Source organism: Macadamia integrifolia, chromosome 8, assembly GCF_013358625.1.
Source record: "Macadamia integrifolia cultivar HAES 741 chromosome 8, SCU_Mint_v3, whole genome shotgun sequence".
Classification (NCBI taxonomy): domain Eukaryota; kingdom Viridiplantae; phylum Streptophyta; class Magnoliopsida; order Proteales; family Proteaceae; genus Macadamia; species Macadamia integrifolia.
In genome coordinates this window covers 22,155,779-22,167,697 of record NC_056564.1, presented here as the reverse complement: position 1 = coordinate 22,167,697, position 11,919 = coordinate 22,155,779, and the positions used below count along the sequence as shown (strand labels likewise).

General features: G+C 36.7%; 1 protein-coding gene across 2 annotated transcripts; it reads left to right on the top strand.

The window, feature by feature from the left end:
* Positions 1-5,231: 5,231 nt before the first annotated feature.
* On the top strand, positions 5,232-10,100 carry LOC122087287 (probable eukaryotic initiation factor 4A). 2 transcript variants are annotated; one of them, XM_042656364.1, is made up of 7 exons: positions 5,238-5,549; positions 5,644-5,692; positions 5,764-5,901; positions 7,020-7,253; positions 9,353-9,392; positions 9,477-9,577; positions 9,650-10,100. In XM_042656364.1, exons 1-7 carry the CDS (start codon positions 5,482-5,484, stop codon positions 9,665-9,667), a joined length of 648 nt encoding a protein of 215 aa, XP_042512298.1. In that variant the 5' UTR covers positions 5,238-5,481; the 3' UTR covers positions 9,668-10,100. The 2 variants fall into 2 exon arrangements, with proteins under 2 accessions (XP_042512299.1, XP_042512298.1); XM_042656365.1 differs by lacking the exons at positions 9,353-9,392; positions 9,477-9,577; positions 9,650-10,100 and adding an exon at positions 8,570-9,011 and having other exon boundaries at positions 5,232-5,549.
* Positions 10,101-11,919: the final 1,819 nt, after the last annotated feature.

Sequence of the window (11,919 nt, the reverse complement as noted above, 5' to 3'; positions counted from 1 at the left end):
GGAGACTTGGAGTTGCTGACTTGTGCTGATACTTTGGTGGGGTAGGGTTTAGGGAACCAGGGTTAAGAACCTAACCATGGTTAGTGGTTGTTATGACATGGCCCATGAGATACACTCATACACCCATGCTGGCATTCTGCATGTCCCCCATGGGAAAGTAAGGTGGGCATCCTCAAAACAGCTGGAAATTTTGAGTGCTTAAGGACGGCATATTTTCTCTTCTTTTTCTTTAATGCCTTTGGATGTCCTTTGACCCTTTCTTCTTTGTTTCTCCTCGATGTGGGTCCCAAAACGTTACATGTGTGTGTCGGAGAGTAGGGTTTAGCATTCGGTATTGGATACGGTATTGGTCTCGCCTGATAATCGATAGCAATCCAGATTGCCCGTATAAGATGGATTTGCCCAAGGTTTCAATTAAAATCTTTTTTTTTATTATTATTTTATATCAATCCACCGATATGAGTTGGCCAGAAAATCAGTATCGATCTATTGATACAATCAGGCTAATTCCGTCTATCCAATACTTCTTTGATCCATGTTGGAGAGTGGAGTAAGAATAACCAAGCATTATCTAAAATAAATAAACTTATTTAAGAAAAAAAAAGGGTAAATCAATTTGATCTATACCAAATCGGCCAATACCAATATGATTGATAGATCTTTGTTTCAGCGTGAGCGACGAAGAACTTGAGAAAGATGAAAATTAGAGAACTTGAAAAGTGAATGGGTTGAATTCACTATCCCACTAAAGTTGATGTTGAAGCGACATATCTGAAATTATATGAACCTCTGGAGCCAGTGAAGGCTTGAATATCTATCGTTAAAATATATATATATATATATATATATATCTTAAGAGAAAATGTTGGGTATACCGCCAATATCATGTATGTTAGCACCCATTGTGTCTATCTCTCTCTTCATTTTTTCTGAAATGATCCTCATATTTTTCCTGAATGATACTTCATCATGTGTTCCTATTGGTACTATCCACTAGTATACTTGATATCGACGGCATACATATCCCTCTCCCATATCTGAAATTATATTGATGCCCTTATTTTTATTAAATTTATGATGAATTAATAAAAATATTTTAATAATATAAAACTATTATTTAATTATATTATTATAATTGAACCTAAAGGTTCTAGATAATAGTTGTATCAACATCCAACAAACTTTCAAACAGATTCAGATAATGTTTGAAAATCGATTTTTCAACTATGAATGCCTTTAGATATATAGAAATTAAATATAGATTTTCAATTATCTATTTACATTCCAAATATGCAGGTAAATCAACAGCCATGATGATTATGATCTTTTTGCATGTGACTCCAAGGGGGAAAGTCAAACCTAAGACATCTGTATCTTTAGAAAGAATCGAGCAATCTCTAGGGTTAGGTTCATTTTAGATTAAGTACAAGTAAAATCTTGGAGGATTAACTCCCCTTTTTTTTTTTCTTTTTTTATGAGAGGTTAAACTCAACTGTGAGATTACTTTTAGGGGTAAAATTGTATGATTGACTTATACTAAATTATTACTAGACAAAACTTTTTCTTCAACCACTTCGATAGAAGGTTTGACTTGAACTCCAACTGTCATCATAAACTCCAACTGTCAAACATACTTTTTTCTGTTTCTGTTAGATGGGATCAATAGTGATGGTGAAGAGATAATTTCTTCATTCTAACAGTGGATGGTTTAAAAAAAAAAATAAATAAATAAATTCAGTCCAACAGTTTATGACTTGAACCAATGCTCAATTGAAAATCTATAAACTGTAAACCCTACCTTCCTTTTAGTTGAGAAGAAGAATGCAGGAGCATGGGACATTGAGTGATAACATCATTTGTTTCAGAACTCTTTTTTTTTTATATATTCAATATGAATTTGAAAAAATTCTAACAAAAAAATGAAAATTTGGCTAATTCCAACAATTTTTTGGGGAAAAGTTAAATATAATGTGCATGCAAGAAAAAAAAAATCCACATGGCACAAATAAGAGTACGCAACATTTTACATTTCACATAAAAAAAAAATTTTGTTTGGACTTTGGAGGTCCTATGGATTCTATTTGTTCTGATTAGAGATCAAAAGCGGTACTTAACGACCTCAATACAAGCTCCAAGGTTCAAGGCCAGCTAATTGCACCCCTTCAAGGTTTTTAATTTAGATTCAATTTCTAGATCATGGAGAATGGACCTACTTCATCATTTTTTTTTTTGGTAAACTTCATCAGTTTTTTCAGCTGATAGATATTGAAGTAATATTAAAAATCTTGCTTAATATCTTTCCAAGCATAGATAAGCAAGTTTGGGGAACCTCCAAAAATGTTGTTTTTACTATTAAGTTCGCGTAGTATCTCTTGACTAAGATTAAAGATGCAAGGTTTGCTTTAGAAGCATTCAATCATCAACTTCTCAAGTGCATCAATGGAATCAGATTCCATATTTTGTGTGGAAGCGTATCTGGTCAATCCAAACTCTTCAAAAAATAAGTATTTTATTTGGAGAGTTTGTAATGAAGGTGTGGCCATCCATGACGTATCCCAGTGGATCCAGTATGTCATAGATGTGGTGTGGTCAATGAAACGGTGGACCACCTTCTATTTGAATGCTCCTTTGCTAAGGCAGTTCGGTGTGGAAGCACACTTTCTTACACTTCACCAAGACACCAACTAATAGAGTACCAAAATTATCATATTGGCTGAATAGTTGGGACCTTTTGGTGCATGAAAACAAAAAGCTTACTCGTGAAACTCTCTTTCTCTCCTGCCTCGTTTCTATGTTGGTACTTGTAGCATGCACGAAATGATGGGTTTTTTAAGACAAAGAATTGGATACTACAAGATGTTAATTTCTACTCCAAAAAGGACATCCTAGAATTTCATTCAGCCACTATTGTTCCATCTTCTTTGCCCTCTAACGCGCTACCAATAAAACTACAGATTTTGGAAAGTAGGAGGCCCCACCTTTGGGCTTTGTGAAGGCAAATTATGATGTTGCTCATTCACATGGAGGGGTTTATGGCGTATTGTGTATTTTCTCTAGGAAACATGATGGGCAACTCTACAAAGCACTTTCCATCCCACAACCCTTAGCTTCTGCGAATCAAGGGGAAGCTTTAACTATTAGAATGGCACTTTCGCAGGCTCTTGATTATGGCTACACCCATCTTTTTTGTTGAATCTAATTGTATGGAGATTATTTACTACATTCAAGATCCAAGCCTAGTTCGTCAATGCAAGGCTACAGATGTTATTGAGGATGTCCACAAGTTGTGTCCTTCCTTTATTTCCATATAATTTTTTTATTCTACGGGTTGTAAACTCTGTTGTAGACACCTTGGCAAGGAAGACCTTATCTATCACATGTATGACAGATTGGCCGATTACCACTTTGTGGTTTCACGAACCTTTGTGCGTCTGAGGTTATTGGTTATACACATGCTTATTATTATCAGTAAATTTCCTTTCTAACTAAAAGAAAAAAAAAATTTGTATTATTGGAACATCTTACATTTATCGTGGAGATCATATCTATTGTGAAAGACATCTTACATTTATCTTTATACTTTACTCTATGTAATTTTATGAATATTTCAAGGGACATTAATATTTACAAAAAAAAAAAAAGGGAGATTAATAACATAGTTGACTCCCTATCAATGAGGCCCATGTCGATTCTGTGTACGACATCAGGCCTAATTCTAATCCGTAGCATTAGAAGATGCGTTCAACCCCCTAAAAAAAAAAAAATATTACATCTTATCTCCACCCCCACAAAAAAAAGTATTACATGAATGATTTAAGAAATGGAGAATTGGATCGCTTAATTGATTGTGATTAAGCTTGATTCCGATGGATCTGATATTGTAGATTCATGCTAAGAACTTCGGATGTCAACTCCAAACTCGTACCGATTAACTTAACCAGTGAAACCTGAAATTAATCTGACCCCATTAACATCCAGTCATTCCTAGTGCGACTGTGCGAGGGTGCTACTCAACACGGACTGACTGTCTACGAGCCCAATAAATCCCGTATGACGAGCCCATCTAAACCTAACGTCTATGAGCATGACCCATTAAAAGCCTTTGAGTTTCCTAGTCTAACCCCAAATCCATAAGGCAATGCCCAAACCTAAAGGACCCCTTAGAGCTGAGTTTAGAGTCGATTTAAGTGGGGGAAGTAGAAAAATGGATCGGTAGCTCATTTCAGGCATGGTCCGTATAAAGATATATATATATATATATATTTTTAATAAAAAAGATAAAAGAGTCAATACCCCCATTAAGTAACCGTCTCGACCGATTAGTGGTACTCCAATTAAAGAAATGTATGCGATCGATCATTTATAAATAGGATTATATTTGATCTATGAGTACCAATTACTTAAACAGATCGATCATAATGTTAAAGATAAAAGTGTCAATACCACATTAAGGGATCGTCTCGACCTATTATTGATAGTCCAATTAATAAAAGGTATTTGATTGATCATTTATAATTTGGATCATACTTAACCTATGAGGATCAATTACTTAAATACATCGGTCGTAATGTGGAATCTGTTACTGCCGAAATCCCCTACGAGCTAATCCTGCAAAAGCACAGAAGGCAGAGGCCTGAAGGTATCCCCGGGATTAGTCCTCTGATGCCAAAGTTAGTGACCGACAGAATAGTGTATTCACAGGAGTAATGGTGAGTGTCGACGTACCTCCTATGGGTCTCTTTTCGGTTTCTTCTTATAGGGTTGCTAGGCCTAGGGTTTCGAAAACCACCTTCGGGAACCTTCCCTTCACGTGGTTTGGTGCCTTGCCCCTTGGGGAACCTTCCCCTTACGAGGTTTGGAGCCTTGTGACCTCTATCTGATGAGTGACACGCGTCCCTCCCTCGGTTGCCGCGTGTCCTCGTTTTATTCGGGGACAAATTCTACCGTATCAGAATCCAAAATGAGTGGAGCAATAACCGATTAGGTCCAATTAAAACCTTCCCAAACCGATCATTCCACGCCCCCTACAAAAACCCTAGGATTGGTGATTTGGTGAGTTTTCAGATCTGATCCATGGTTCATAATCTTGGGATTAGATGGATCAATTTGCTTGGATCAAATTGGTATTAGTCGAGACCGATCCGCTAAATGTTTTTTTTTTTTTTTGAAAGAAATGGTAAATCTATGCGATCCAGACCGGTTCGATATCGGATCAGAAAACCGTTACCTTAAACCATGATTTGAACTTTGAAGATTATGAACACCGATCTAGGGTTTTGAGGACCGTTGGAATCGGCAGTGACGGATTCCATTCCCGATTCCGTAGTTTAATTTACACGGAATTCGCCTAAAAATTCTTCGCAAGGATTCAAGAAACGTCGTCGACAATTTCGAAGTTCTGATTACGCGGTCGTTTTGGAACTTGATTTTGAATCCCCTGTAGCCTTTACTCATAGTTCATAGTAAATTTTGTTGGGAAGAATGGCTATTGATGCCGTCGAAGCCTCATCTTCATCTCCATCTCCTTCTCCTTTGTCTTCTCATTCCAGGTATTAAGATTATCATTAATGTCGATGAAGTATTCCTTCATGAGTAATGGAAATTTGATCTGTAGTTTTAATATTTTCGTTACTGAATGTACAGTCAACCACTCCACTATTACGTTGCCGTTGACAGACCACAATTCAAAATGGTAACAACTGCCTGAACCGAATAGATTTCAAGTTTCAGTTCGAATTTTTCTTTAAACTACAAATTTGGCAGGTGACAATGGTGGATCTGCTGCGAGTGGCGCGGAAACGTTCTTCTTTACCCACAGTACTGTGTTGCACCTCACGCGACGAGCTTGATGCTGTCTGTTCTGCTGTCTCTAACCTTCCTAACATTTCCTTGGATTCTCTGGTATGCTTACATTTATCTGGTAAAGTGTTTGGTGATAAATTCTCTTGTTGTTTGCAATTTCACAAAATTGAGAGAGGCGGATTTTTTGGTATGGATATCGATGAAATTCTGAGATTTTCTGAAAATAAAAAACGGAACTCTGTAATATATCCATTTTCAATCCAAATTGAACCTTCTGATATTTTCCGGCCAAGTATTTGGTCTCAGTTGTCAGATATGGTTCTACTGATTCACTGCTTTTCTTGATAAAAGAGTTGCCCTTCTTTAGATGGTAATTTTAATGAACTTACAATATTCCTAAACTAAAAAAGGTGCCAATCCTTTGTGTGAAGGTCTTGAATGCAGGTAGGGTTTGGCCTTTTGGGTGATAAGATGTCACTGTGGCGGATTTCAAAAGTATGTGTCGTATTTATGAAATCTTGTTCCAAATTAGACAGTCCACCATGTTGGTTGAGTTTGCAACAGAACATTGTCACTGTACTGTAACTGTTATCTTATGGTTTCATGCTTACTGAATCCTAATGATATGATTTTCCCATTGGGTTTGTTCTAGTGTCCATCAAAGTGCTGGGTGTTGATTTTACCAATTCATCTACCCAAGGTGAAATCTGGGCTCTAAGTGGTTCGAGTTTTCTCGGTCTCAATTCAGTTAAGAATACACTTTGTTAGGTTATGGCTTAGGCTTTCACTAATACTCATAAATGTGAATCTTCAATTTGCATTTTTGAGTAGATCCTTAGGATTTCAGGCTGTCTCATATGCTAAAAGCCATTTGAGGTATGCTATTATTCCATCTTTTTTGCCAGATGCTTACTTGACTTGAGGTTGCGGTTAAAAGACAAAATCCCATCTTTCCTGACTGTCCATTCTGGTGTCCGGTGCACTTCAACCTTTGGTTGTAATCTTCCTTTGCTTTTGGTACCTTAGGAATCATGCAGCCTTAGATGAGTAGTTCATTTATATGGTGCATTTTTTATCTTTAAAGTATTTCTTCGTGAGACTTCTGGTGCTGATTTGGTAACGATGGTTTAACAACTCAATCTCGTGTGCCATAACTCTTTCATTGATCTTTGATTATTCCCTGGCATGTATTTTAATAATTATTTTTTGCATTAAAGTACAGTGATTTGGCTGAAGCTGAACGCATGTTGATATTGGACAAATTCCGTCAAGCAACCATGAAATTGAACCACAACCCTGCTGCTAATGCTAAAGTAAACCATGAAACTGGAAATGAAGAGCATGAGTTGTTTATGATGGTTGTAACAGATGCATGCCTACCTCATGTTTCTTCGGGGGAGTCATCTATATGTGCTCGTGTTTTGATAAATCACGAGTTACCGGCAAAAAAGGTGAAGCTTCAGTTTTTTCGAGGCAGAATACTTCCATGTTTTGTATTTTACTTATATTGAGTGCTCCCAAGGCCAAAGGGATGTCTCCATATTCTTTCATTAGAGAAAGTGTTGGAATTTCATCGCATTGACTCATTGGTTTCAGTTGATGATAGATCACCAAGATTCAGAACCTGCATATTTGTTAATGTGCTAAACGTGTACCATAAGTGTACGATCACAGGAGAAATTATATTTAACTAATGCTTCCAGTGTTGTGGTAGATTATTCTAATGGTCTGAGAATTTTATTTATTGAGAAATTTGGTTATGTGTTGATTATTCAAGACCTGGTGTTTTCTCACCTCACCCAACCAAGAGAAAGGAAAGAACAAGGATACATGATGGATGACATTTTTTGACTTCTGGGTTTCATTGTTTATGTGCCCTTGTTTAAAGTTTCAGCATTTTCTTGTCACAGTTACAGAATTTGGTGATGAATTTAGTTTACTATGGTTCCAGTAATAGTCATGCATTATTTATCATTAAAAAAAAGGCGGATATCTATCATCCATTGACATAATGATAATTTGACTAATCATTACCTAGTGAAAGAGGTTAAAGAATGATCCCAGAAGAATTTCAAGTTTGTAGACCTTTCTTTCGAGCTCATCAATGACTCTGATTCCTCTTTCCTCTCCCATTACCACTGTTCATAGATCTTTGCTGGGTTGTATATATTGAAAGGTGGCTGTGTTATTTTGTCTCTGTGCTCGGCAATTAAATCACAATGGATAAGAGAAAAAAGGAATTGTAGAGAGAGAGAGTGCGGAAATTCCAGAGAGAGAGAGAGAGAGAGATGTGGAAAAAAAGTTGGAATTGAAATTTCCCTATTTGTTCACACTGCAGAATCTTTTATTTGGAAATTTGTTTGGAGGGCTTCACCAACAACCGATAAATTGAGGGAATATACATTAACCCTCTTTGTCCGATGTTCTCTACATTTTGGAACTTTGAAACATCTCATGTTGGATTGTAATTGCCTGTCACCTGTGGCAATGTTCAGTTATAGGAGTTCAGCCTGGTTTCTTCACTATTAAATATGTCAAGAAGGTTGTTCATCATCTTTAGACTCTACTGCTCTGGACATCATTGAACAATAGAATTTTTTTTAAGTGCAGCTGCAGTTATAATGCATCAGATTTTTATAGCACAAAATCATATTGTTTATAGAAATAAAGGTACACATCCATCCATTGTTATGCATCTCATAAACAATGGCCTTTAGAATGCAATTTTTCAACTCTTTTGATGCTTTCCAAAACTGCAATTGAGCAGGACAGCAGTACTTTGGATTTACCACTGATGCATGCAGCAGCTATGAGAATCTTTTGTGATGGGCCTGATGGCACATATGACCCATGATCAAGCAACTCAGCCACAGGATAGATAAAAAATTATGCTAACAAGGTTCTGTTAGCAGGCACAGATCCATATCACACTTCAGATTCCTGCGGTGGTGGGGGCCTTGGCAATCTGAGTCGCATTGAGAATTGCAACAAGAAAGAGATCACTAGTGAAGGAAGTGCAGGTGCTTAGGTTGCAAAGAGCATTGTGGATCTGATATTCTGAGATGATTAAGATAATTGGCCATGGAATAAAACCTCTGCTTAATATGTTTAATGTTTATTTGGTGTAATATGTTTCACATAACTTCAACCATGATGTTCACTCATTGACAACATGGGGGAACAATAATAGGAGTGTGAAGTTGTTTGAACCTGGTAGTAGTATGGATGCCTGTAATAATCTAATTGAGATAGGAGTAGATATGTGTTGTTTGTTGGGTGTGCAAGACTTCTAATTCAGTTCTAAATAAAAATATACATACATTATCAGAAAGAAAAAGGAAAAAAACTTATTCCACCGGTCTTATATATGGTTTTAAATTTTCATTGTCAGGTTACAGTATAGTTGGAGTTGAGTATCTAACCATGTGAAATGGCTAAAACCACCTAGAATTAGTCGCCTACTGCTTTGCATGAGGATATCTTTATGTACATGATAGCAGCTGAATTTATTTTGGTGTGCTTAATTTTGTTTTCGATGATTTATTTGCAGGAAACATACTTGAGGCGGATGGCAACTTGTTTGGCCGCAGGTTTTCCTCTTCTTAGCAAACAATAGACAAGTATCGAGTATTGTGTGGGTGTGTTCATGTTGACTGACAGATAAATATTTACAGATGGGATTGTGATCAATATGGTTGCTGGGGCTGGTGAAGTAATGACCCTGAAAAGCATCGAGGAGAGCATGGGTCTGGTTATAGAGCAGATGCCCATAGATGTGAGAGTCCTTTTCTTTCCATTTTTTGCCAGTAATGGACTTTAATTGACTTGATACATGGTTGTGATGCAGATCTTTGAGATGTTATGAGGGCAGATGGCTGCAACAGCAAGAGGACTTCAGGGTTTTCATGAATTTGTTGTGTGGGGCTAAAATGGGTTGCTGTTGTGTCGCTTTGTACTCCATCCTTTTGAAGGTAAGAGTCCTGGTATGGTTGTGCTTACCATTTCCAAGAGGTGAAATGTTGATGTAGAAGGTGTTCCTCCACACAGTAACTGAAGTAGAGGTGTTTTGTTGTTTTCTAATCAAATTGTAAACGACACTTGGTGTTTGTGTCTTTGATAATTTAAAAATTTGCTTGGAATGTTGAGCGGGCCCTCCAGCCGTTGGATGCTCACTACATCTCACCGTTCGCTGTTGAGGATCCGAACTCGGTTCACAATTTTAGGGATGAAATATTTCCTTTAAATGTATTTGGTTCCTGGAGCTACCAAAGTAAAGGCACTCAATTCTTTTATTGACATTTCTTCTTGTGGATGCCTCTTATTACCTCTAACTCTCTGCCTTCTAATTTTTTATTTTTTTCTTCCAAATATAGATAAATTATAGACAATATTATCATATCTCAAATTTTTTATTTTAAGTGATTTTCAGCCCTTTTTTTATGTTTTAACTGCAAATTTATTGAGACTAAAAAGACAAAACAACAACACATAATGAGATGGGGAGGGGCTGGGACCTGTTTATCTTGGACTCTCCAATTTTCTCATTGGATCTCTCCACGTAAGAGTCACACCAAAACTGCGAGTCCTTTTCATTACGTTTGCCACTGTTCAACCATATAGAATATAATTACCTATCTTTTCAACCATATGGACTAATGATTCGGTAGGTTTTATAATTAAATCTCTTCCTTGTGAAGCAGGAGAGTCCCATGATCTCTTGGAGTTGGGACAACTACTTCCTACCGACAAGGGTACCATCAATTATTTAAACCCCAACCCAACCCTACCCTACCCTACCCTACCCCACGTCTCGTTAGTTCACTTCAGTCCCAATCCAGTCTGAGGCCTGGTTGGGATGTTGCAGTCTAGGTCCAGCCCTACCAGCTGAATCCAACCTAGATCGGCCCTGAGGTGTCAATTGGCTGGCTTGGTTTTGGTTTTTCTGGTTGATTTTTGTTTGATTTAGAGAGATGATGAGGTAAATCGAAACCAAATTGAGAACTATCTAAATTCTATATTTGGATACTCAAGTAGATTTAATTTGGTTTAACTTGGGTTCGGTTTCAATTCGATTAGGTAATATGGTTTTAATTCGGTTTTGTAACTCGGTTTTAATATAGTTATGTAAACAGTTTCACTCTTGGATCATGATTGTGATGAATCTAAGGACAGGTCTTATGGCTATTGTTAACCCCAAAATTATCTTAGCATGTGAATATGTGATAATAAATTACAAAATACACTTACAAAAAAAAAAAAAAAAAAAGAGTTGAATACAATATACTCAAACTGATGGTAATTCGGTTAGGTTTGCTTTGAACTGATGATTTTTATATCCTGAATCATAATTGAATTTGAATCGAATAAATTTGATTCGGTTCAATTCAATTAATTTGACTCGATTACAATTTGACCCCCTTTAACCTTAACTGGGTTGGTCTGAGCCAAATAAGCTTTGATTGACATTGATTGTCTCAATTTGGACTGAGCAAAACTAGGTTAACGTTGATTGTATATTTTATATTTACACTTAATAGGAAAAAGTTGGGCTCCCTAGATCTCTCTCTCCTCTTTCATTGTAATCCACCATTGGTTTAACGACAAACTCTAGAAAAAAGCTAACGGTATACCTAACCCTCTTTGTTATGTTTCACCTCCCACAGCCATGCTTAATTTGAACAACATGTGTTGGATTCTACCAGAAAAAGAAAAAAAAAAAAAGAAAGAAAAACTTCTTCATGTGGTGGATACGGAGAGTCTGATAAGTTCAATTTTAATTTATTTTTTAATTTTTTATGATTTATGAAATATGCTAGGCTTAAATTGCCTCTAATAAAAAGGATGAGTTATACATGTATGAATATCTTTATAAAAAAAAAATACATGTATGAGTATGACCACATAAAATGGATGACATATACACTTATGTATGACAGTCTGACCCATTAAAAGGATGACGTGGACAAACCAATGAACCCGGTTCTGGTCTGGTCTAGCCCTTTAGGTATAGACGCGGAGATACGAGTGAGTGCCGTGATCCCGTCTCCCTCCTGAAAGTTCCTCGCTACCTGTAAGCCCAACAAACAAACGAAACAACCAGATTCACGTTAGTTAGGA

What these genes read in the sequence shown, in the direction of transcription:
- LOC122087287 (XM_042656364.1), top strand. Translation starts at nt 5,482, where the DNA reads ATGGCTATTGATGCCGTCGAAGCCTCATCTTCATCTCCATCTCCTTCT. An exon ending in ACATTTCCTTGGATTCTCTG is followed by an intron (nt 5,902 to 7,019) that starts GTATGCTTACAT and finishes TTTGCATTAAAG; the next exon opens with TACAGTGATTTGGCTGAAGC. An exon ending in ACGAGTTACCGGCAAAAAAG is followed by an intron (nt 7,254 to 9,352) that starts GTGAAGCTTCAG and finishes ATTTATTTGCAG; the next exon opens with GAAACATACTTGAGGCGGAT.